Source organism: Theropithecus gelada, chromosome 16 (assembly GCF_003255815.1).
Source record: "Theropithecus gelada isolate Dixy chromosome 16, Tgel_1.0, whole genome shotgun sequence".
In the NCBI taxonomy this organism is placed as follows: Eukaryota; Metazoa; Chordata; class Mammalia; order Primates; family Cercopithecidae; genus Theropithecus; species Theropithecus gelada.
This window is the reverse complement of record NC_037684.1, coordinates 40,874,292-40,901,402: the sequence shown is the minus strand read 5'-3', so window position 1 is coordinate 40,901,402 and position 27,111 is coordinate 40,874,292. Positions and strand designations below refer to the sequence as shown.

The 27,111-nt window shown below is 40.1% G+C and overlaps 1 protein-coding gene across 2 annotated transcripts; it reads left to right on the top strand.

Annotated features, from left to right (window-relative positions):
* On the top strand, positions 1-26,132 carry PSMD12 (proteasome 26S subunit, non-ATPase 12). Of its 2 annotated transcripts, XM_025362631.1 has the most exons (11): positions 1-210; positions 8,979-9,038; positions 9,126-9,254; positions 13,150-13,257; positions 15,147-15,251; positions 16,302-16,451; positions 16,532-16,666; positions 17,581-17,693; positions 18,657-18,831; positions 21,467-21,544; positions 22,982-26,132. In XM_025362631.1, exons 1-11 carry the CDS (start codon positions 103-105, stop codon positions 23,189-23,191), a joined length of 1,371 nt encoding a protein of 456 aa, XP_025218416.1. In that variant the 5' UTR covers positions 1-102; the 3' UTR covers positions 23,192-26,132. The 2 variants fall into 2 exon arrangements, with proteins under 2 accessions (XP_025218416.1, XP_025218417.1); XM_025362632.1 differs by lacking the exon at positions 8,979-9,038.
* Positions 26,133-27,111: the final 979 nt, after the last annotated feature.

Here is a 27,111-nt window from a genome sequence, read left to right as displayed (position 1 = left end):
GCTCCCGACGTACTGCCTGAGCGGGTGCGCGGGCGGCTTCCGGTGTGGGTGACGAGTGGTGGCCGAAGCGGGGGTACAGCAAGGGACGCTCAGGCGGGGACCATGGCGGACGGCGGCTCGGAGCGGGCTGACGGGCGCATCGTCAAGATGGAGGTGGACTACAGCGCCACGGTGGATCAGCGCCTACCCGAGTGTGCGAAGCTAGCCAAGGTGAGGAGAGGCCGGCTGGCTGTTGGCGGGCGCCAGGGGCTGAGTCACGGCGCGGAGCCTGCTTAGGCCTCAGGGGGCCTACGGGCTGGAGCGTGCATCCCCCCATTGCCTGCCCAGCCCTGGTTGGGCCTGCACGAGTGGGAGACCCCAGGTCGGCCCGGCCAGGGTTGCGGAGTACGCCAGTGCCTATAGCTTCCCAGACCCTCCCCAAAACAGATGATCACTTCCTTCCGTGGGACTTCGGGCTCCGTTTTACTTTTTGCCCTTTCTTGGATGCTGCTTAAGTAACGTTTATCTTAGTGGTTTCCCAGGGGGTGAGGCTGCTTCAGTATTCAGGCTGGATCAGAGAGTTTCGTTCTGTTGCTGTTGCCCAATCCATTTATGTCGTTAAATCGTTTATGGATCATGGCTTATGTGCCTGGTCTTTGGCCAGGAGAAGGGGTAGGAAAGTGATAGTACACAGATGACTAACACAGTACCCTGTTCTTTAGGAGTTGATGTACGTAATGAATTAGTCAAGTCATGCATGGTGGTGAGGGCCATACAAGGGGAGAGTGTTAACTGGAACACCGAGAAGGAAGCTATGCATTCTTAATGGTGCCATAAGGGAAGGTTTTACAGGAAGGCTGACGTTTGTATTGGGTCTTGAAGAATTAGTAAGATTGGGTGGAGTGGAGTCATTACTGGAGACGGAACTACAAAAGTAAAGACGAGTAGGTACTATAAGAGTTCAACGGGCTTTCCAAAAAACAAGGATGGAGAAAGGTGATAAAGTTGGTACGTATGTATATCTTAGGTTCAGTATGCTTGCTGAGGGGGAGCCATAAATTCATTAAGAGCTTTCTAGCAGCTAGCATCAACAAACATCAGTTACATAAGGGTGGGAAACTCAGCCGCCTCCAGTGTCACACAGATAACAATAGCTGATATTTGTTGTGTAGTTTCTGCAGTGTCAGGCTCCGTGCTTACATACACTAAGCCATTTGATCCTCACCTCAGCCCTATGCAATGGCTATTGCTATAATCCTTATTTTACAGGTAAGAAAACTTGGGTTAGAAAAAGTTGAATCACAGGCGCCAAGATCATACGGCTAGTAAAGTGGTGAAGCCAGGAAGCAAACCCAGGCAGACCGATTCTAGGTTCGGAGCTGGTGCCGTCACACACCATGCTGCCCTGCCTAGAAGCCTATTGTAATGAAAACCTGAACTTTTTTTCTTTTTTTTTTTTTGAGACGGAGTTTCACTCTTGTCACCCAGGCTGGAGTGCAGCGGCGCGATCTCGGCTGACTGCAACCCCCGCCTCCCGGGTTCAAGCGATTCTCCTGCCTCAGCCTCCCGAGTAGCTGGGACTACAGGTGCCACCACGCCCGGCTAATTTTTGTATTTTTAGTAGACACGGGGTTTCACTATGTTGACCAGGCTGGTCGCGAACTCCTGACCTAAAGTGATCCACCCAGCTCGGCCTCCCAAAGTGCTGGGATTACACGTGTGAGCTACTGCGGCTGGCCAAAAACCTGAACTTCCGAGCACCTGCCCAGGAAAAGGAGGCAGCAGATCTTCACCTTCAGATAATATTTGCCAACTGGGGATGAAGGCCGAGCCTTGTCGATGCTGCTAATTTGAGGGAGAAACCAGGAAGATGGATTTCTCTGTGAAATACCTTAATATTTAGAAATTGGATAATAATCTGTCATCTTAAAATACTGTTTGAGCCAATACAATGTAACTAGAACAAAATATGAAGGCCAAAGTCAGCCCCTGAACCTCCGCTTTGGAATTAATAGAATGATAGTGTCCATAAGGAAGAAACAAGTCATTTGCTTTAGAAAAGCACAACCAGATCTTTTATGAATTTCTGTTAATACCAGTCTACTGTGTGCAAGACCTAGTCAATGTTAGATACTATGAGAAGTACAGAGATTATCAGACAAGGCTCTTGCCCTCAAATAGCTTAGAGATCAGTAAGAAAAAAGGCTTCACTGCTACAATTGTTCTGGTGATCTTATGTAGCATTTATTCCTAAATAATTGTTGTCATGTTCCAGACTGTTGAAAAACTTGCAAACTCCAATACCAGATGCTTTTTTAAGTGTCCAGTGGGTAACAGAAGTGTTTTTAAAAAAGAATGTTGGGACCTGTTAAGATAGGTACATTTGAATTTTGATTTTTTTTTTTTTAAGCCAATGTGCCAGCTGAATAAAACAAGGTATATGTTGTGGGAGGGTATACTTTTTTTGTTTTGTTTTTTGATACCGAGCCAGTTTCAACTTTAAATTAGATGGTTACCCTACACTCCTGGTTAATTTTTTTAAACGTATTTTTCCGTTTCGCTTTTTTTTTTTAATTTTTTTTTTTTTGGTTTTGAGACAGAGTTTCACTCTTGTTGCCCAGGCTGGAGTGCAGTGGCACGATCTTGGCTCACTGCAACCTCCACCTCCCGGTTTCAATTGATTCTTGTGCTTCAGCTTCCCGAGTATCTGGGATTACCGGCATGTGCCACCACATCCAGCTTATTTTGTGTTTTTAGTAGAGGCGGGGTTTCACCATGTTGGTCAGGATGGTCTCAAACTCCTGGCCTCAAGTAATCCACCCGCCTCTGCCTCCCAAAGTGCTGGGATTACAGGCGTGAGCCACTGTGCCCAGTTGCTTTTTATTTTCCATTTCATATTATTTTCTAACCATTCTGCCAAACATTAAAAAAATAATAACAACATTGTATTTCTACATTGGAATGTATGGAACAGTTAGTATACATCCTTTTGATTTTATTTTGAGTCCATCAATAAAACTATGAAGAACTTCTTGTTATTTTCACTTGTGAGAAAATTTAAGCTTCAGGCAACTTAAGTGGTTTATTCGAGGCAGATCAAACTCACATCTCCTGGTTAAAAAAAATGGTGTTCTTTTTGCTATTGCCTCTTTAAGAGATTATCAATTCTGTCCTTAATTTCCTTAAGACATTTTTTATTTTAAATGTGAAAAACATTTGGAGATAAAAACTGTTTATATAGCACTTTGAAAGGCCAAGGTGGAAAGATCACTTGAGGCCAGCAGTTTGAGGCCAGCCTAACAAGACGCTGTCTCCACAAAAATTTAAAAATTAGCCAGATGTGGTGGTACACACCTGTTGTCCCAGCTACTCTGGAGGCTGAAGCAGGAGGATCGCTTGAGCCCAGTAGTTCAAGGTTGCTATGAGCTATGATCGCATCACTGCACAGAACCCTGGGCAACAGAGTGAGACCTTATCTCTTAAAAAAAAAAAAAGTTGTGTATAGAGACTTAATAATGTATTAGTTGGGAAACCATATATAGCAGAAGCCTTAGAAAGGCAGACAAATTCTAGAGTTGGGTTGTAAAATTGCCAAATGTAGATCATTTAAATCTCTTGTAGTTGTAACCTAGTTCTATGTCTATCCTAACACCCATGTTGCAAATGATAACTAATAACTAATATTTATTGCTGTATACATTTTATTAAGATGTCAGCTGCTATGATTATGGTGTGTACATACTATGTTCCAGGCGTACCTTCATAGGTATTGACTTAATTCTTACACCAACCCTGTGGATTGCTACAAGTATTGTGTCCACTTCACTGAAGAGAAAATTGAGAGTCAGAGAGCTTGTGTTTTAACCAAGACAATATGGCAGTACAGCTGGGAATTTAGACCCAAGCAGTCTGGCTGCAGAGCCCGTTTGTTTGTTTGTTTGTTTGTTTGTTTGTTTGTTTTTGAGACAGAGTCTCACTCTGTTGCCCAGGCTGGAGTACAGTGGCGCAGTCTTGGCTCACTGCAACCTTCGTCTTCTGAGTTCAAGGAATTCTCCTGCCTCAGCCTCCTGAGTAGCTGGGACTATAGGCGCGCGCCACCGTGCCTGGCTAATTTTTTGTATTTTTAGCACAGACGAGGTTTCACCATACTAGCTAGGCTGGTCTCGAACTCCTGACGTTGTGATCCACCCACCTCAGCCTCCCAAAGTGCTGGGATTACAGGTGTGAGCCACCGCACCCAACCAGAGCCTGTATTTTTAACCATTCTACCGTCTCTGTGGTTTGTGTGTAAGCACCCTGTGTCAGGTTGATGGGGTGTTAGTAAAAGTGATACTAGTTCTTGATGATGGTTATCTCTTCGCCTTGTATTCAGGAGTTAAAAATTAATCTAAAGAGGGCCTTTTCTGAGCTGTAAAGATACGGTATTTAGCAGTTCGTAATATACTGAGGGTTTCTCGTCCTCTCTTTTTGATTATGTTGTATTTGGCACATGGTTATTTGGGGACTACTTACATTCTTAAATTGAATGTATCCTTTGATTCTCCTTCCTCTTAACCCATTTATGCTGGAGGTTGCAAAATCTTTTTTGTGAAAAATCAGATCTTGGCAATGACCTTGAGCAGTAGGCTATAAATAACTCCCACAAACTTAGCGTTCCAATAATGGAACATTAGAGATAATGTTAATGTCTTTTCCTTCCTTCCTTTTTTTTTTTTTCTTTTTTTTAAGATATGGGGATCTCAAACTCTTGGGCTTAAGAGATCCTCCTGCTTCAGCTTCCTGAGTAGCTAGTATTACAGGCACACACCACTGTACCTGGCTTAATGTCTTTTCATTTATTTTGGTCACCTGCAGTCTCTTATGTGCAACGTCAAAAATAAAGAGCAAGTGAAATGTAAAACAGTTTACATTGTTAGCAGCTTAAACAAAAGAGACGCCTTTAAGGAATGGGTCACTTTAAAAGTTAGTCTATGTAGGGGGAGTATTGGACTGGCTTTAAATTTCAACTATTTGTGGTGACTTTTTTGAGACCGAATTTCACTCTGTCACGCAGACTGGAGTGCAGTGGCATGATTTCAGCTCACTGCAACCTCCCGCTCCCGGGTTCAGGCGATTCTCATGCCTCAGCCACCCAAGTAGCTGGAATTACAGGCGCCCACCACCACGCCCGGCTAAATTTTGTATTTTTAGTAGAGATGGGGTTTCACCATGTTGACCAAGCTGGTCTCGAACTCCTGACCTCAAGTGATCCGCCCATCTCAGCATCCCAAAGTGTTGGGATTACAGGTGTGAGCCACTGCGCCTGGCTGTGGTGACTTTTTATCAGCCTTTTTCTTTCTTGTTTAGGTTGTGTAACAAATCATTAAAAGATTGGATTCATTCAGGAATTAAAGGAGGCGCAAACAGAACTTACAGATACTCAACATGTATTGATGTTGAACAAACTCATTAGTCGCTTACATCATTTACAAGGATTATTTTCATGAGAAAAATGAGTCACGGAAGTCACATGTTCTAACAGGTTGGTTTTGGATAGCTCTCTAACCATTTGTTCCTCTGAGTTGAAAGGCAGCATCAAGGAGTTGGAATTTCAGGACTTGAGTGAATAGACAGGAAAAGGAGGAGGATGTTTAGCAATAGGGTAGAACGTGGAAGATTGGGAGAAAAAACGGGGATGATTTGAAAATTGGAAATTGTATTAAATGAAATGATAGTAGTGTCCTTCAAATAGCACTAAATTGTCAGCCATATAGTTTGTCACATCCTGCTTATTGTGACAGTAAGAATCAGGAACTGTAAGCCATTAGGATCAACTGAATACAGATCAGGTGAGTGCCAGTCCATTCAACACATATTATGTGGAGGTTGGTGCAAAGAGAAGTGACAAGTAAACAAGCATCCATCCCTAAAGGAACTTGTAGACCTCTTAGGAGGTAAGTTACGTGCATCAGTAACTGATACAAGGATGGAAGGATGGACCATAGTATCTGCAGAAGCACTGGCATGTGCTTGGTGTGATGCAGCTCACCGAACTGCAGTGATGAACAGTGTAGACATGGCCCCTACTCTTACAGAGGTTGCATTCTACTGAGATTGGAAAGACAGTAAACACCAAAATAGAATATAGTTTGGGGTAATTGCAGAGTGGAGACAGTATGGTTGAGTATGAAAGGAAAAGGTGCTGAGTGACTACTGATTTTTAGAGAGTGTTATCCAAAAATGCCTTTGTGAGAAAATGACGTTTAATGTTTTGTTGATACTCCAGACTATGGCTTTAGGCCAGTGTGTAATTCTCTCACATGTATCATGCAATTCTTTAATACCCATGCTTCTGAATTAGAATACCATATATTAAACCACACTCCATTGATCACAGTCACGTGACTAATAGTAATTGCAAATGTGATGGGTGACTGTCATTAAACGGTATTTTGCGTTTTAACTATTTTTGCACTTCTTTTTGTTGCCAGATAGTAACCATAGGGATGACTTTGATCAAAGCAAAAAGTGAGATTTAAACTAGTATGGTAGGGGAAGTGCGGCACTGCCATGGAGAGAGCTTTGGAGCTTGAGGCAGGAGCCCTGGATCTAGTTCTGCTGATACCTTTTGTGGCTAAGCAAGTCATTTTAAGCTGTTTAGTCCTCAGTCTTTTTAATCTCTAAAATGAAGTGATTGAATTAAATAATCCCTGACGGTCTTTCTAGTTCTAAGATTCTTTCATCTTTTAGGATTTATTAGCCTTCAACTTCAGAGAATTTATAGATTTGTTCATTTTTTTCCTCTGATGAACATTTAGCCAGTATTTATTACATACATAAATCTATAGAGCTTTCAGAGAAAGGAGAACTAGGGCTGTCCAAATGGGAAATGTTGTTAAAATGTGTTAGTAATCACATATTTCAGATTTAATTAAAATAAGTTCAGACAGGGACTATACAGTATATATGCAGTGCTGCATGGAAAATTCATGCATGTTTAAAAGTTATCTTGGAAAAATATGGCAGCAGTATTTTAAAAAGTCAAAAAATTATTTATGCCCATAATTCAGAAGCTATGTAATAAGTTTCTTTCATTAGTAGAAAAGGATAGTAGTCATGTACCATCCATGAATGTCATTAAGATAAAAAGAGTTTTCATTTTTGGTTAGAAAAACAATTTTTAAATAATACTCTTCTCATTTCAACTTATTGTCAGAGGTGTTTACATGATAGTTATTAATATTAGCGTGTTAAATAAATGCGTTTTAAAAATTTTTTATTTAAAGACCAGGTCTCACTCTGTCACCCAGGCTGGAGTGCAGTGGCGCATTCCTAGCTCACTACAGCCTCAAACTCTTGTGCTCAAGTGATTCTCCTGCCTCAGCCTCCTGAGTAGCTGAGACCACAGGCACAGGCTACCGTGCCCAGCTAATTTTTAAATTTTTTGTAGAGACAGAATCTCCCCCTATTTTCCTGGCTGGTCTCGAATTCCTGGGCTCAAGTGTCCTCCCACCTCATCCTCCCAAAGTGCTGGGGTTACAGGGCGTGAGGCACCATGTCTGGCCAATGAGTGCAGTTTTTGTGCTGTATGTTGGTTTTGGTTTTATCAAAATGTGTGGTTCCTAATAGGATAACTTGCTTTAGTCCTGGTGTATTATCATTTATGTTTTTATTTTTTGAGTTTTATTGTTCCAATCTCTAAATATATATGCCAGGGAGAACGTTTTATTTTTACATCTGAGATAGAGGTGTGGAGAGGTTAGTTAGTGTAAGTTGTCAGAAACTGTATTTCAGTTGGACTAGTATCTGCTCAAGAGCATGACTTTAAGGATAGCATGTGTGGGTGTTCTCAGATGCTTTCATTTCCTTTAAGCATGATTACTAATTTATTTTTAAAGTCACTGAAAAATTAAACCAGAGTTTCCTGTCTTTTAGCACCAAGCACTCTCTTTATTTCTTCTTGGAATTCCATATTTTAAAATATCTGTTAGGGTGACAGTGACTTCATAAAGGAATCATTTTTTCCTACTTTTTTTTTTTTTGAGACAGGTTCTCACTCTGTCGCCCATGCTAGAGTGCAGTGGTGCGATCTTGGCTTACTGCAACCTTTGCCTCCCCATCTCAAGCCAGCCTCCCACTCCAGCCTCCAGAGTAGCTGGGACTACAGGTGTGCACCACAATGCCCAGCTAATTTTTGTATTTTTTTGTAGAGACAGGTTTTGCCATGTTGCCCAACCTGGTCTCAAACTCCTGAGTTCAAGATATCTGCCCCCTTCAGCCTCCTAAAATGCTGGCATTACAGGCATGAGCCACTGCATCTGGCCTCTGTTTTTATTCTTTAAAGACACGTGACTACCACTTAGAGTCTCTGATCAGAACAGGATCCACCAGATGCAGTGGCTCAGGCCTGTAATCCCAGAACTTTGGGAGGCCGAAGTGGGATGATCACTTGAAGTTAGGAGTTCAAGACCAGCCTGGCCAACATGGTGAAACCCCATCTCTACAGAAAATACAAAAATTATCCAGGTGTGGTGGCACACTCCTGTAGTCCCACCTGCTGCAGAGGCTGAGGCATGAGAATCGCTGGAACCCGGGAGGTGGAGGTTGTAGTGAGCCGAGATGGTGCCACTGCATTCCAGCCTGGGTGAAAGAGTGAGACTCTGTCTTAAAAAAAGAACAAGATAAACAGGTGTTACCACACTGAGTTGATAAATTAGAATCCAGAACAAAGACTTGGTGTTCTCTCAGATGTTACATGATTGTTACATGTTCACTTTCTCTTAGGCATTTAAAAATACTAAAAATAGCTTGTGGGCTTCAAGTAGGGGACCACTGCCTGCCATCACCCACTAGAGAAGAAAGCACTATCATGAAAAGGAGAGAAGCAAAAGTAGTTATGGGGTGATCATTTTCCTCTAGAAGAGGCCGTTGATTTTTCGTTTTCTGTGTCAAAACCATTTCATTTTAGACATTTGGATTTTTTGTGTTTTTTTATTGTTCATTTTCATCTTTTGTTTTAGGAAGGAAGACTTCAAGAAGTCATTGAAACCCTTCTCTCTCTGGAAAAGCAGACTCGTACTGTGAGTAGTTTACAGGGAAAAGCTCAGTTACCATTAATTTCATTGAACATCGTTCCATTAACTTTCACTGTATTTTTACCCTTACAGGCTTCCGATATGGTATCTACATCCCGTATCTTAGTTGCAGTAGTGAAGATGTGCTATGAGGCTAAAGAATGGGATTTACTTAATGAAAATATTATGCTTTTGTCCAAAAGGCGGAGTCAGTTAAAACAGGTGAGTTCATGATCACGTCTGCTCGAAACACAAAAGCATTTGTATTTCAGACCTTTTCACAAACTCTTCTATAAGTCTGTTTAAAATGTGTTAAGTCAACATTGTAACATCCTAGAGGGTGTTTTAAAATTCGGTCCACATTCTCATAATGATATAACTGTTTTCTGTTTGTTCTTCTAGTCTTTATATGTTTGCATATTTTTAAAAAATTGTGTTAGAGTGTTCATACATCTTTGTTCTATTTTGATGTTGCTACTTTTGTTCTTTTTTTTCCTCATGTATTTACTTATTTTGAGACAGGGTCTCACTCTGTCATCCAGGCTGGAGTGCAGTGGTGTGATTACAGCTGACTGCAGCCTCAGCCTCCTGGACTCAAGCAGTCTTCCCACCTCAACCCCCAAGCGGATGGGACTATAAGTGCATGCCACCACACCTGGCCAATTTTTTTATTTTTTGTAGACCTTGCTATATTACCCCGGCTGGTCTCAAACTCCTGGACTCAAGTGATCCCTCTGTCTTCGCCTCTCAAGGTGCTGGAATTACAGACATGAGCCACTGTGCCTGGCCCCACTTTTATTATTCTAAATGGTTGTATTATAATTTATTAAGTTGATATTCTGATTTATTTAGTCATATCTCTTTTATTAAACACATCTTTTTATGCTGTTTTAAAATGTTTAGTAGTAACTAAATATTTCATTTTCTTATATTATCCCAATATATGATTTTTTGCAAAACAGCTTTTTGAGGTATTACTGACGTTCAAAAACTTTGCATACTGACAAATAGTTCTCTCCTGGACTAAACTCTCTGCGCCCTCTTCTTGACAAGGCCTTAACCTTGTCCTGTGTAGACTTAAACAAATACTAAGATTGTTTCTAATAATTCAAGGCTGCATTTCCAGGATGACCCAACCCTGGCTTAGAGTGCTTGCCTGAGAAAACTGAAGTCTGCCAAAAGAATGTACTGTTAAATATTTAATCGTGTGTGTGTGTGTGTGTGTGTGTGTGTAGAAATGGGGACTTGGATCCCGCTACATTGCCCAGGCTAGTCTTGAACTCTTGGGCCTAAGTGATCCTCCCACATCGGCCTCCCAAAGTGCTGGGATTACAGGCATGAGCCACTGCACCCAGCCCTCCAACTTATTTTTGAGGCCAATTTTAGAGAGACTGTTTTGCTCATTTTGTTTAGAGATTATGTAAGTTCTCTTTTAGTGTTTTGGTGAAGTTGGATTTTCTTTACTGTTTCCTTATTCTTCTTGAGATATATTTAAATGTTCCCCTGTACAAGTAGATCTCATTTTTTACATTTTTATCTCAACTTTTAAATACTGTTTCCTTGGTAGTTTCTGGGTTTTAATTTCTTGCTTTAAATAATAAAGACAATGACATTATAAAAGAGGATGTAATGGAACCAAAAATAGATACGTAGTGTTATTGTCCTAATTCCTTATTTTGTTAATTAGACTGCTTCTAGGGTAAGGATAGTGTTAAAGCGGGTTAAATTTTTTTTTGCAAAAGTCAGAATTACTATAATTGGTTTTGGTTTATTTTTCTTTAGGTAAGTTTACATGCATATAAAAGAGAGTGTTGGCTCAGTGCAGTGGATCACACCTGTAATACCAGCACTTTGGGAGGCCAAGGTGGGCAGATTGCTCGAGCCCAGGAGTTCGAGACCAGTCTGGGCAATACTGTGAAATCCTGTCTTTACAAAAAATACAAAAATTAGCTGGATGTGGTGGCAGGCGCCTGTAATCCCAGCTACTTGGGAGGCTGTGGCAGGAGACTTGCTTGACCCGGGAGGCAGAGGTTGCAGTGAGCCGAGATTACACCATTGCATTGCAGCCTGGGCAAAAGAACAAGACTCTTGTCTCAAAAAAAAAAAAACACTGAAAATATATAAGCCAGTGTTAAGAATTAGCATAGATTTAATTGAGGCAACCTAAAATATGTGAATATGACGTTTATTTATGTATTTATTTATTTATTTGAGACAGAGTCTTGCTCTGTCGCCCAGGTTGGAGTGCAATGGCACGATCTTGGCCTGCTGCAATCTCTGTCCCCTGGGTTTCTGCACTTCTGCCTGGCCAAAAAAAATGTTTTAATAAAAAAAAAAAAAGATGGAGCCGGGCATGGTGGGCTCATGCCTGTAATCCCAGCACTTTGGGAGGCTGAGGTGGGCGGATCACCTGAGGTGAGGAGTTTGAGACCAACCTGACCCACATGGAGAAACCCCATCTCTACTAAAAACACAAAATTAGCCGGGTGTGGTGGTGCATGCCTGTGATCCCAGCTACTTGGGAAGACTGAGGCAGGAGAATCTCTTGAACCTGGGAGGTGGAGGTTGCGGTGAGCCGAGATCACGCCATTGCACTCCAGCCTGAGCAACAAGAGCAAAACTCTGTCTCAAAAAAAAAAAAAAAGGCGGAAATAACAGACGCTGAGGACTCCAAAAGCATGGAGGATGAAAGGAGTTGAGGGTTACCTGTTGTATCCAAAATTACCTATTGGGTGCAGTGTTCACTGTTGGGGTGATAGGTTCACTAGAGGCCCATACCTAACCACTGTACAATATATTCATGAAACAAACCTCCGCATGTACCCCCGAACCTAAAAGAAAATAAAATCACCTCCACAACAAAAACATTTAGCCTAAACTGCTTAAACATTAAATGTTTTTCGTGGAAATCTTTCTAAGATATTCTGTTCACTTTGCTGCTGCCTTAACCAAAATATACTTAATGTAATTTAACATTCTCGTGATGACTCATGCTCATTATTATTATTATTACTGTTTTTTGTTTTTTTGTTGTTGTTTGTTTGTTTGTTTGAGATGGAGCCTTGCTTTGTTGCCCAGGCTGTAGTGCAGTGGCGCGATCTGGGCTCCACTGCAAGCTCTGCCTTCCGGGTTCATGCCATTCTCCTGCCTCAGCCTCCCGAATAGCTGGGACTACAGGTGCCCACCACCATGCCCAGCTAGTTTGTGTGTGTGTGTGTTTTTTAGTAGAGATGGGGTTTCACTGTGTTAGCCAGGGTGGTCTTGATCTCTTGATCTCGTGATCCGCCTGCCTCAGCCTCCCTGAGTGCTGGGATTACAGGCGTGAGCCACCACGCCCGGCCCAGGGTCTTAATTATTAATGATTATGATATATTGCTTAAAATCTAGAGATCAGGCATTGGCAAATGATGGGACAGAAACCAAATCCCACCCACCTCCTATTTTTATAAATAAAGTCATTGGAACACAGCCATACCCATTTGTTTTTAAGGAGGCAGAGTTGAATAGTTGCCACAGAGACTATGTGGCCCGCAAAGTCCACAATAATTACTTTATGAACATTTGCAAAAATTTCCAGAAAATGTTTGCTGATTTGTGACCTAGATCATAGAATTGTTAGTGTTGAAAGGAATGTATTCCAGCCCCTTGATAATAACCTATGAGGAAACTGAAGGCGAGAGGGTCTCTGGCTCACAGTGTCGTAATGAGGTAAATTTGGGTGACTGTGGCTCTTCCTCCCACCCAGGTGGTAGAACTGTTTCACCTTTTGCCTCTGCCACTGCCTTTTTCCTCCTCGGTCACAGTATCTGCAGGTCATGGCTTCAAGCTGCCATGGACCTCTGCTTTCTCTTCCCTTCGTGAGATGCCATTTCTTCCATGCTTTCCTGCTTGCCTGCATCTCTGCATCTGAGGTTTTCCTGACCTTTACTGACTTGTTACGGAGTAGTTGGTACTTTTTAGGTATCAGTGAGTTTTGATGTGATGTTCTGTATGACGTTTCCTTGTCTAGAGTTGCTTGGGAAGACCAAATTCGATCGTTGCTCTTCTGTCAATAAAATACATTATTTTTCCTCTGTGAGGAATGTATTTTACTTATGAATGGTTTTTAATATTTTAGGCTGTTGCCAAAATGGTTCAACAGTGCTGTACGTATGTTGAGGAAATCACAGACCTTCCTATCAAACTTCGATTAATTGATACTCTACGAATGGTTACTGAAGGCAAGGTAAATTTTCTGTTGACATAACTCACAATGATATGTACTGTTTTTTCTGTATTCAGAGATACTTAATGTATGTAGATATTTTGTACAAGTATTTATTTGTGTTTATTTTTTAAAGAAATACACAAAATGTCATCACTGTAATTCAACCAGTAATGTCTTTGTACATCCCTTTCTGCAAATGAATCTATTTAAATAGTGACAGCCATGGTATATCTAGATTTTTCTGGGAATTGGGTATCTTATCATAGATATATATGTGACTTTAAAAAAAAAGAAGATGGCCGGGCACGGTGGCTCAAGCCTGTAATCCCAGCACTTTGGGAGGCCGAGATGGGCGGATCACGAGGTCAGGAGATCGAGACCATCCTGGCGAACACGGTGAAACCCCGTCTCTACTAAAAGAAACAAAAAAAAAACTAGCCGGGCGAGGTAGCGGGCGCCTGTAGTCCCAGCTACTCGGGAGGCTGAGGCAGGAGAATGGCGTAAACCTGGGAGGCGGAGCTTGCAGTGAGCTGAGATCCGGCCACTGCACTCCAGCCTGGGCGACAGAGCCAGACTCCATCTCAAAAAAAAAAAAAAGAATAAAAATTCTACAGGGTTAGGGTGTGGGAGAAGAGCATTTTAGACATAGAGGAAATAATATTCAGAGATACCAAAGTAAGAAATGTATGATAGATGTAGGAAGCTGTAATTAGTTTGCTATTATTGGAAATAGGGTAAGCAAGCCTAAGCATGAAAATTCATTCCCTAGGTGCTTTAGTTTATACTGTAGTCATATTTTTAGTGTTTAATTTGTTGGAAATTATAAATCTACTAACATTACTTATAGCTACAAAAATGTTAACAACTTTAATACCTAGCAAAATTAAGTATTTTTAAATAAGATAGTCTTGTATTTAAACATAAATCAGAATTAGGGTATTAATTGTAGATATTGGACTACATATAACACACTTTTCAAATAATCACAAGGCTTTTGCATCTTCTGTGCTATTTATGTAGCTTGTGGTCCTATTATTTGTTAAACATAGTAATTTCATATTTAGGTTCTGAAAGCAGAGTTGCAAAATAATGGATAAAGTTTTATTTTCTTAAGAATTACGGATATATTTGTGAAATATAAAATGTTCCACAACTGTGTTTGTACATGGTAGATAAAGTGCACAATAGCTGTAAAATAAATATTGTTATAGTTGGGTTAAAGAATAATTCAGTTCTGGCCAGGCACGGTGGCTCATGCCTGTAATCCCAGCTCTTTGGAAGGCCTAGGTGGGTGGATCACCTGAGGTCGGGAGTTTGAGACCAGCCTTACCAACATGGAGAAACCCCGTCTCTACTAAAAATACAAAATTAGCTGAGCGTGGTGGCGCATGCCTGTAATCCCAGCTACTCGGGAGGCTGAGGCAGGAGAATTGCTTGAACCCAGGAGGTAGAGGTTGTGGTGAGCCGAGATCATGCCACTGCACTGTGGCCTGGGCAACAAGAGTGAAACTCCATCTCAAAAAAAAAAAAAAAAAAGTTCAGTTGTACCTTTTATTTTATTTTTTTGAGACAGTGTCTCACTCTGTTGCTGAGGCTAGAGTGCAGTGGCCTGATCATGGCTCACTGCAGCCTTGAGCTCCAGGGCTCAAGTGATCCTCCTGTGTCACCCTCCCAAGTAGCTGGGACTAAAGGTGCATGCCACCACACTCAGCTAATGTTTTGATTTTTTGTAGAGACAGGCTTAACATGTTTCCCAGGCTGGTCTCAGACTCCTGGCCTCAAGTGATCCTCCTGCTTCAGCCTTCCAAAACGTTGGGATTGCAGGTGTGAACCACCGTACCCAGCCTACTTTTTCAATTTTAACACGTTTCCACGGAATTTTGATTGTGTAAATTTCTCATTTGTAGATTTATGTTGAAATTGAGCGTGCTCGACTGACTAAAACATTAGCAACTATAAAAGAACAAAATGGTGATGTGAAAGAGGCAGCCTCCATTCTACAGGAGTTACAGGTAAGGTACTGCATTTTAGAGTTGGTAAAACTTTGTTTAGTCAGCAGTATTTTCTAATGGAAATATAGGTTGAATATCCCTTATCCAAAATGTTTGGGACCAATAATTGTTTTGAATTTTGATGGAAAGCCTGTGAATGGCATCTTTTTTTATGTTTAAAATTGTCGTTTCTTCATTAGCCATTAAGAAAACCACAATGAGGTACCACTACATACCTATTAAAATGCCTACAATTTAAACAATAAAATCCTCAGTGCTAGTGGGGGTGCAAAGCAGCTGGAGCTCCTGTACCTTACTGGTGAGAATGCAAGGTGGTGCAGCCACTCTGGAAAACAGGTTGGCAGTTTCTTATAAAGTTACACATATGCTTACCATATGACCCAGCAATCCCACTCTTATTTACCCATGGGATATGAAAACTTATGTTTACATAAAACCAGTCCACACAACCTGTTCAGAATAGCTTTATTTGTGATAATAAAAAGATAAAATCAGCCCAGATATACTTCAACAGGTGAATAAATAAACTGTGGTATGTCCATACAATGGAATACTACTAAGCAATAAAAAGAAATGAACTATTGATGTATAACTTGAATGAATCTTACAATTTAGGCCATTATACAGAGTGAATAAAGACAGCCTCAAAGCATTACATACTATATTTGACATTCTTGAAAAGACAGATTTGTAGTGATGAAATACAGATCCTTGGATGTCTTGGGAGGGCTTATGAGTGGGGGAAGTGTGTGGCTATAAAGGGGCAATATGAGGAAGGTTTTTTGAGTTCTGTATCTTCATTGTGATGGTGGTTGCGCAAATCACTACATGTGTTAAAATTCATAGAATTTTATACCAGAAGGGGGAAAGTCCATTATAAATTATAATTTTCTAGAGGTAAATAGCTTTTAATATAATTGTCAACACTCTGCCTATATACATGAAGGTTCTTATTATTTAACAAGGATGAATATTTTAGTATCTTTAATTTTGTTGCAGTTCACAAAATTGCAAAGTATTATAAACTTATTTCGGGAATTACTGTGCTAGGTGGAAACCTACGGGTCAATGGAAAAGAAAGAGAGAGTGGAATTTATTTTGGAGCAAATGAGGCTCTGCCTAGCTGTGAAGGATTACATTCGAACACAAATCATCAGCAAGAAAATTAACACCAAATTTTTCCAGGAAGAAAATACCGAGGTGAGCATATCTCTGACCACATGTTTAAAGGTATGAATAAAACCCATAAATCCCAATTTGTTTTGCCAACTTTTTTGCAGAAATTAAAGTTGAAGTACTATAATTTAATGATTCAGCTGGATCAACATGAGGGATCCTATTTGTCTATTTGTAAGCACTACAGAGCAATATATGATACTCCCTGTATACAGGCAGAAAGTGAAAAATGGCAGCAGGTAAGAGTTTATTTGTGTAATTGACATGGCTTATTCAGAAGAGTAATTTGCATTTTTTTATTTTCAAATCTTTTTAACTGCAATCATTACATGCAGTTGTATGGTGTTGCTTTCTATTCAGTGTTGTTCAGTAGATTACTGATTCAGTCTAATTGCGGCCATAGTTTATGTCTCACTTTTGGAGAAATATAGGCTTCCTGTTTAAAATATGTACAGTGGGTCATATCCTAATAAAGGTTGCAGATAAAGACCCGACATTACTTTGGAAAATTATTTTACAAAACTATTTTAAAGGGCTTATATATATATTCACATTTATACTGCTAACTTGTTATAAGAACTTTTTCTTTATACATTTGTCAAAAATGAATGTCAAGAAAAATGTCAGCTGAGGTAGTAAGTCAGATTAGCAATGATTTATTATATTAGTTTGTGAAAACTAAATGCTATAGAAAGACACTATGAAAAGGCAGCCTGGAAATATTTTTCCCCTTAAGACTTTTTTTTGTTCGTTTGTCTTTTGTTTGTTTTTGAGACAGAGTCTCGCTGTTTCCCAGGCTGGAGTGCAGTGGCGCAGTCTCGGCTCACTGCAGCCTCCGCCTCATGGATTCAAGTGACTCTCCTGCCTCAGTCTCCTGAGTAGCTGGGACTACAGGCACGTGCCACCACGCCCAGCTAATTATTTTTGTATTTTTAGTAGAGATGGGGTTTCACCGTGTTAGCCAGGATCGTCTCGATCTCCTGACCTCAGGTGATCCACCCACCTTGGCCTCCCAAAGTGCTAGGATTACAGATGTGAGCCACTGCACCCAGCTATGACTTTAAAATTTAAAATTGATATGATTGTTCAGTTTTCGTCAAAATTTCCGTCATGTCTAGTCTTGCGTATAACTTTTGTTGTACAACTCTTTTAGGCTCTGAAGAGCGTTGTACTCTATGTTATCCTGGCTCCTTTTGACAACGAACAGTCAGATTTGGTTCACCGAATAAGTGGTGACAAGAAGTTAGAAGAAATTCCCAAATACAAGTAAGTACTTTTGAAATTATCATGATATATCTCAGTAGAAACACTATTTTGAAAAAAAATTGGCTAACCTAAGTGTATACTTCTGTGTATACTTCTTTTTCTGAGATGGAGTTTTACTCTTGTTGCCCACGCTGGAGTGTAATGGCGCAATCTCAGCTCATTGCAACTTCTGCCTCCTGGGTTCAAGCAACTCTCCTGCCTCAACCTCCTGAGTAGCTGGGATTACAGGCACCCGCTACCATGCCTAGCTAATTTTTGTATTTTTAGTAGAGACGGGATTTCACCATGTTGGCCAAGCTAGTCTCGAATTCCTGACCTCAGGTGATCTGCCCACCTCGGCCACCCAAAGTGCTGCTGGGATTACAGGCTTGAGCCACCGCGACTGGCCTAAGTGTGTACTTCTTAATTGGTTACTGATAGATTATACTAGAGAATAAAACTAGAGATGATAAAGTGGTGGAATTTTTTTTTAGCATTGCATTAACAATAAATGAGATTATAATATGCTTTATTCTAAATTGCTTATCAAGTGGAAGTTTCATATCAGGTCTACACTGGCAGCTTTTGATTAATTATTTGACAGAGTTTCATCATTAGTAGTTTAGAGCTTTGTGATTTTCAGAAATGCATACTTCTGAAAATCTATTATATAAAACAGACTTGCTTCATCATAAGCACAACAGATTCTTATTTCTGTTTGTTTCATGAGTACGTTTACAGTTATTTCAGAAATTGACAGTGCAGAAAAGAGCAGAGTGTTAAGTGGGAGAATGCTGTATTCTGAGCTACTGTGGGAGAAATGGTAATAAAGTTGGTAAAATACACAATAACCAAACAGTATCTCATTCTACTAAATAAAATTTAACGAAAACAGTTTTTGTTGATTTTTTTGAACTTTGCTATTATATTAGTTAATACTTAATTTTTACAGATTTGGAATATTAAGATGTATACAATTTACAGGGATCTTTTAAAGCTTTTTACCACAATGGAGTTGATGCGTTGGTCCACACTTGTTGAGGACTATGGAATGGAATTAAGAAAAGGTTCCCTTGAGAGTCCTGCAACTGATGTTTTTGGTTCCACGGAGGAAGGCGAAAAAAGGTGGAAAGACTTGAAGAACAGAGTTGTTGAACATGTAAGAATCTGTCATAGAAATGACAATTTTTATTTTAACCTTTAGTGAATTTATTTTTTAGAATTAAATTTTGGCAAATTTGAGCATAAACTATTTTGTTTTTCACATTTGATAATCAAATGTTCATTTAGGATGTTATGTCTTTAATTCTTCACTTAGGATGTTTTTTGTATGCCCACTGTAGTAGTGATAAAAATTTGGTGTTCAGATGTTTACTCTGCATTTCCCAAAGCATATTGGAATGTATCTCACGCATCTTGGGTTTTTTCCCTATTTTTAGCTTTTCAGAAAAGATAGCTGTATTTTAGCTTGCTTCATTTTGAGAGAACCTCTCAGGAATCCAAAATTTATAGCGTATAAACCAGACAGAATTTCCTAAGAATTGGGGCAGGAGGGTGTTTCTCTCTAATGTTCACTTACTAGTCTTGGAAGCAGGTAACATGTCTTAAACCTGAACTTTGATCTTCTTAGTATCACTGTTGTCATGTTGTATTATGTTACCATTCACTCCTTCACATAACAAACATTTATTGGGGGCCTTCTATGTGCTAGACACTGTACAAAGTACCAGGGCACACAGGAGAATAAGACATTACCCTACCTAGGCCGGGCGTGGTGGCTTATGCCTGTAATCCCAGCACTTTGGGAGGCTGAGGTGGGCGGATCACCTGAGGTCAGGTGTTCAAGACAAGCCTGGCCAACATGGGGAAACCCCATCTCTACTAAAAATACAAAAAATGGCTAGACGTGGTTGCGCACATCTGTAATCCCAGCAACTCAGGAGGCTGAGGCAGGAGAATTGCTTGAACTCAGGAGGCAGAGGTGTTGGTGAGTGGAGATCACACCAGTGCACTCCAGCCTAGGTGACAGAGCAAGACTCCATCTCAAAAAAAAAGACATTACCCTACCTTGAATAAGAACATTAAAAATTATAGGGAAAGATGTACTTATAAATAAAAAGTATCAGATATTGTAGTACAAGTATCTAGAGAGCAGAGTGAGGCTTATGGGAAACTTTTCTACATAGAGGAATGATCAGGTTGGATGAATTGATGATTGAGGTGAGGTTTGTAAGAGGAGTGTGAGGTATCGGGCAGGCAGGAACAAGGGAGGGCAGCCTGAGCACCAGGTCCCTCTGAGAGTGAGTTTGGAGAATGCATTGGAGAGGGAGGAGACTAGAGAAAACTACTAAGGTGAGAGATATATGGACTTTAAATAAGGCAGTAGCCAAGGGATTAAAGAGTGCGTGGAATATGATTGTTTTAAGGAAGGAAATCAATAGAATGCAGCCATTGATTAGATTTAAAGCATGAAGGAAAAGGTTAGATTTGAAGGATAAAAGAAAAGCGAGGAGAAGAATGCTTCTCGTGCTTTCTGATGTGTTCGTGTTGCCATCAGCCCTGGTAGAGATAGGAGACGATGTAGCTTCTTCAAAGATTGAGTTCATTTTTCTCCCCACTGTTCCCCCACGTTTTTTTGAGTGCTATTGTTAATAATACTGCGTATAAGAACAGTAAAGGGGAGTCTCTGTGTCTTAACTGCAGCACCATCGCCAGTGAAAATTAGGAAATTTAATTTGAAGCTACTTGTAAGTCATTGGAATAAGGGTAAAGTGATGAGTATTTGAAATGATGTCCAATCTTATTTTTTTGAAAGAGGGAGAGTCAGGCCGGGCGCGGTGGCTCACGCCTGTAATCCCAACACCTTGGGAGGCCGAGGTGGGCGGATCACAAGTTCAGGAGATCAAGACCATCCTGACTAACTTGGTGAAACCCCGTCTCTACTAAAAATACAAAAAATTAGCCAGGGGTTGTGGCAAGCGCCTGTAATCCCAGCTACTCGGGAAGCTGAAGCAGGAGAATGGCATGAACCCAGGAGGTGGAGCTTGCAGTGAGCCGAGATCGCGCCACTGCATTCCAGCCTGGGTGACAGAGTGAGACTCTGTCTCCAAACAAAAAAAAAGAGAGAGAGTCAGTCTAGCTCTGTCATCCAGACTGGAGTGCAGTGGCACAGTCATAGCTCGCTGTAACCTTGAACTCTTGTGTTCAAAGGATCCTCCCACCTCAGCTTCCTAGATAGCTAGGACTATAGGCAGGCACCACCATATTCAGCTAATTTTTAAATTTTTTGTGGGGATGGGGCCTTGCTATGTTCCCAGGCAGGTGTTGGTCTCCTGGCCTCAAGCAGTCCTCCTGCCTCAGACTCCCAAAGTGCTGGGATTACAGGTGTGAGTCCCTGCACCCGATCGATCTCCAATCATTTTTTAGATTTTAGCCTTTAAAACATTTGTGTTATAATTAGAAAGCTTAACTTTAGATTCTTGCACTCAGCAAAAATATTTCAGTACAATTATAATTTTTAACCACTAGTTAAGACAGGCATATATTTTGACTATATATTTAAAGAGCTGTGTAGAATATTCATAGTAATTCACAAATAACTACAGGAACCAAAATAAGTATTTAGTTTTGTTACTGAAGATTAGAACTAGCTTTGCTCCAGTTATGGACTACAGAAAAATAAAAGCTGCGAGTCTAACATTTTAAGTAAACTTACCTTGGATGTGAAAATAAATGGACTTTGAGACTTGCTGACAAATGTTACGTATTCTCCCTGCTCTCTATCCTCTCCCCAGAATATTAGAATAATGGCCAAGTATTATACTCGGATAACAATGAAAAGGATGGCACAGCTTCTGGATCTGTCTGTTGATGTAAGTAGTAATCAACTTTGAGTTATTTGTAGGCATTCTTTTTGAATATTGACTTGTAAAAATTGAGTAAGAGAATCAAATTTTATGGCCGGGCACGGTGGCTCACGCCTGTAATCCCAGCACTTTTGAGAGGCCGAGGCAGGCGGATCACAAGGTCAGGAGATCGAGACCATCATGGCTAACACAGTGAAACCCCGTCTCTACTAAAAATACAAAAAAATTAGCTGGGCGTGGTGGCAGGCACCTGTAGTCCCAGCTACTCAGGAGGCTGAGGCAGGAGAATGGCATGAACCTGGGAGGCAGAGCTTGCAATGAGCCGAGATTGCGCCACTGCACTCCAGCTTGGGCAACAGAGCAAGATTATGTCTCAAAAAAAAAAAAAGAGAGAATCAATTTTATGATTTAATTTTATGTTTAGGTAAGAGAGTAATAGATAGTTTCCCAAGCGATCTTGAGTACCAAAAACTAACCTAAGTATCAAGTGATCCCAGGTCTTGCTGGAGCAATGTTGTCTTCAGGTCTGTGTTTCATGTTGACAAAATGCATAGCACACAAAGAGGAGTTAACCCAAGTGTGTAGTAATGGCCTGAAAAGCCATTTCTGTCACCAGAAGGAGTTGTGACAGTTTAGGTGATAAGACTCATGGAACATTAGAGTTGGAAGGTTTGCTCCTTGATCAGCTTGTCAGGGAGCTCTTGTCACTTATGAATGAGAGTACCAGAGTCCTTAGAAGTCAAGTGTCTTGTCCGTGGTACGTAGTTGCCAAGTAGCAGAGCGCATATTCTAACCCAGCATTTCTGGAAATGTTCACTGTACCATACTGCCTTTGAGGGGAAACTTTGTAGAAAAGGGAGTAGACCAACTTGCTGTTGGCATGGATACCAGCAGCATTGAGCTTGCAAGGAGGCAGATTCAAACTCACCCCTGATTGAGTCTACTCAGATTCTATTCATTCCCTAGACTATCAGTAAAATAAGTACTTATTACAGGAAGTCAGCAGTTGCTAACTCTTTTTTTTTTTTTTTGAGGCAGTCTCGCCTTGTCGCCCAGGCAGGAGTACATTTTTTGCAATCTCAACTCACTGCAACCTCCACCTCCAGGGTTCAGGCGGTTCTTCTGCCTCAGCCTCCGGAGTAGTTGGGACTACAGGCACATGCCACCATACCCGGCTAATTGTGGTAGTTTTAATAGAGATGGGGTTTCACCATGTTGCTCAGGCTGGTCTTGAACTCCTGACCTCAAGTGATTCACCCACCTCGGCCTCCCAAGGTGCTGGGATTACAGGTGTGAGCCACCACACCCAGCTGAACAGTTACTATTAAAAATGAATTCCCCTGCATATTCTTGGATGAAGAGTTTAGAAAATGCTTTTCTGAAGTTTTGTTTATTGTCTGTAATTTATCCTGTCTTAATCCAATTCATCTTTCTCTCTTGCAGGAGTCCGAAGCCTTTCTCTCAAATCTAGTAGTTAACAAGACCATCTTTGCTAAAGTAGACAGATTAGCAGGAATTATCAACTTCCAGAGACCTAAGGATCCAAATAATTTATTAAATGACTGGTCTCAGAAACTGAACTCATTAATGTCTCTGGTTAACAAAACTACACATCTCATAGCCAAAGAGGAGATGATACATAATCTACAATAAGGGTCTTAATGCTTTTAGAAAAAAGTTAAAATTGGAAGTCATTAAAAAAAAGAGACTGTTATAATGGTGTATATGTTGGGGTTTTTTTTCTAAGCTTCTTTGTCTTAAATTTTAAAATAGTGAATATGTTTTGAGACTCCCTTTGACCTTTCAGTTCCCCAAGTTCATTGTTAACTTTGCATTTGCAATTGGTGCAAAAATACACATTTCTGTCGTCTGAATACACAAAAAGTTGTGTCATAACTTACCCAGATATGTTTTTCTATCATTTGAAACCTTTTTAGCTACTGTTTGTTTTCATTCAACTAACAAACATATTACAATAATAAAAGCAGTATATACACATTTCCTTTCTACAGTTACCTCTGATTCTAAACATTTTGTGGGGTAGTGATTTGGCAAGTGTTTTTTAAATAAAATAAATTTCATTGTAAAGCTATCAGTCATTTAGTAGAATAGAAAAGCAACAGAGCATACAGGAACATTTGGGATAGAGTTGTGATTTGTGAAGAATTTGTACTTTGATATTGTGGCAGAAAGTCTAAACTGAGCGTGTATGCAACAATCTGGTAAGCTGTAGACTTCTTTTTTTGAGTCGGGCTGGTTCTAGTCACAGTAGCTTGATTGCTTTCAGCCCTCATCCTCTGACTTGATCAGTTGTTCAACAGAATCAACTGACATCATTGACACAGGTTATTGGGTGTTAAGTCCTGTCTATAGGGATAGTGACTACTTTTTTTTCTTTTTTGCTCTTCCTCTCCCCTTTATATGGGTTTAAATTTAACATAAAGTTGTTTTTATAAGGCTTATTTGTAGCTTTATACTTGTAAGTCTAATTACATCATTATTGTTCCAAATTCATTATCTCTGTAGGAGCTTTTAGTTCCATTATACGAACACTGGATAACCTAATTTTTTTATGCTTTAAAAAAAATGGCAAAAAGAAAGACTTCAGGCCACCCTCATAGAGTAAGTGGTATAGTACTGAAATATTTTCACAGAATTAAAAGTAGCTTGCTGTCAAAGAAACATCTGAGATGAATTGGTGTGAATGAATTTTGCAAGTTTTAATTTGATTTATTTCAGAGAAAATAGAAAAATAAAACAATGTTAGAAGGTTATTTAAAATGATGTTTAAATGAAGAAAGTGTGAGGTCTACTTTTTAAAAAAATTCAAATGAAGAGAAAAAGAAAAACAGCATTCTAGAAATGGCATTTCTCCTAGTTAATTTTCTGCTTAATGGAAAATTATCAATTGTCCTTTTTTATGATCCCAGGACTGAAGACAGTTGTGGGATATCTGTCATATTTATCCTGTGAGTCACTGGGAATAAGGACATATAGTACTAAAGTAATCTAATTTTATTCTTTGGAAATTCAGTGCATTGGTCACATTAATAACATCAACATCTGCTATCACTTGTCTTTTAAAAACTAACCAAAAAAGGCCGGGCGCAGTGGTTGGCGCCTGTAATCCCAGCACTTTGGGAGGCCAAGGCGGGTGGATCACCTGAGGTCAGGATTTCGAGACTACCCTGGCCAACATGGCAAAACCCTGTCTCTACTAAAAAAAAACACAAAAATTAGCCGGGTGTGGTGGTGCACACCTGTAGTCCCAGCTACTTGGGAGGCTGACGTGGGAGAATTGCTTGAACCCAGGAGGCAGAGGTTGCAGTGAGCTGAGATCACGCCACTGCACTCCAGCCTAGGTGACAGAGTGAGACTCCATCTCAAAAAAAAAAAAAAAAATTGGCAAGTTCAGAAACAGAAGTTCACACTAACAGTATGGTTTTAATTTTCCTTTGAATGAAAAGGATAGAAGATAAAATTGTGTATTGTTAACTTGTAAATAAAATTGGAGCTAATTTGAAACTAGCTTTTCATTAACTTCATCCTTCTAGGGACTCATTACCTGTGAGCTTGTCAAACCTGGACTATTTGGCCAAATATGTTGCCATAGAGATTGCAAATGTTCCTCCTCTTTTTTTTTTTTTTTTTTTTTTTTTGATGGAGTTTTACTCTTGTTGCCCAGGCTGGAGTGCAGTGGCACGATCTTGGCTCACTGCAACCTCTGCCTCCCATATTCAAGCAGTTCGCCTACCTCAACCTCCTGAATAGCTGGGATTACAGGCGCCTGCCACCACACGTAGCTAATTTTTGTGTTTTTAGTAGAGACGGGGTTTCATCATGTTGACCGGGCTGGTCTCAAACTCCTGACCTCAGGTGATCCACCCACTTTGGCCACCCAAAGTGCTGGGATTACAGGCATGAGCCACTGCGCCTAAACCCTCTGGTCTTTCTTTAACACACACTAGGCTCTTTGTGTATTATGATTTAGTGCTATTTGTAACTGTCCCAGTGACCACATTGCACCCAACTCGATCAGCTGTTCATCCATTTCTTGTTTTTTCCTGTCAAACATTAATCCAGCAAATTTATGAGGTATTTACCAATTTATTTTCTTAGTATTACAATATAATTCATTAGCATAAAGTAGAATAGTAAAATATTTGAGTTGTTCGGAACCTCAGTTAATCCTGTTTTACATTGCAGACCTAAAGCTGGCAATCAGGAAAAGAAGCACTTTGTTTTCAATGTGGAGAAGATAATACTTGATTCCATTTCATTGTCATTAGTGTATTAACCAGCAGGAGAGGTGATGAGCCATTTTTCAAATGAAATACCTTTTATTTCCATATGATTTTTTTATTTTAGAGTTCAATAGCTGTTTCTATAATTATCCTCAATTTCCATATGTTACTGAATCTGAAAAACTCATCTTTAAAATTCAAACAGTTCCATTCTATCTTTCGTAAATGTTAAATGTGATAAAAGTACATATTTTAAATTGTTTTCAGCTCTTGGATATAGCAGCAATAAAAACACTAATTTGTGGGTATTTAAGAAAACCTGGAGAATAAACTCATACTTTAAAAGATCACTTCTTTTCAGTTCTCATTGTCTGAAACAAAAGACCATAATTTTCATTTTTACCCCAAATCATCTCTCTCTAAACCTACTTTTTTGTTTTGTCTTTTAAGACTTTATTATATTTTTAGAGCAATTTTAGGTTCACAGCAAAATTAAGTGGAAGGTACAGATATTTCCCATCTTCTCCTTGCTCTCACACCTCCTTCATTATTAACATCCCCCACCAGAGTGGTACATTTTTTACAGTTAATGAACCTGTATTGACATCATTATCACCCAAAGTCCATAGTTTACGGTTCATTCTTGTACATTCTGTGAGTCTGGACAAATGTATAATGGCATGTATCCACCATTATACACCATAACACTTCACCGCCCCACAATTCTCTGCCAGTTCATGTCTTCCTCCCAGCAAAACCCCTGACAATTGTGAGGCTTTTCACAGTCTCCATAGTTTTTCCCTTTTCCAGAATGTCATAGAGTCAGAATCACAATAGGTAGCCTTTTTAGATCGGCTTCTTAGTAAATGTGCATTTCCATTTCCTCCACATCTTTTCATGGCTTGATAGCTTATTTCTTTTTAGTGCCAAGTAATATTCCATTGTCTGGATGTACCACAGTTTATCCATTCAGCTCCTGAGGGACACCTTGCTTTTACATTTTGGCAATTACAAATAAAACTAAACATCTATATGCAGGTTTTTGTGTGGACTAAGTTTTCAAATCCTTTGGATGAATCTGAACCTGTTTTTTAAGCAGTGAGAAAACACCTTGCACATTTGTTTCAAAAGTCAGCTGATGGACTTTGCCCCTCCTAAACTCCTGATTTGGGGTTGGTGGCTTAGGCCATGCTTTTATTGGGCACTTGACAAGTGGTTCTTCATCTCAAGGCCCATCAGAATACGTGTGGGGCTTATTACACACAGATGCTGGGCTCCACCCCCAGATTCACACTCAGTAGGGATGGAGTGGGGCCCAAGAATTTTAAT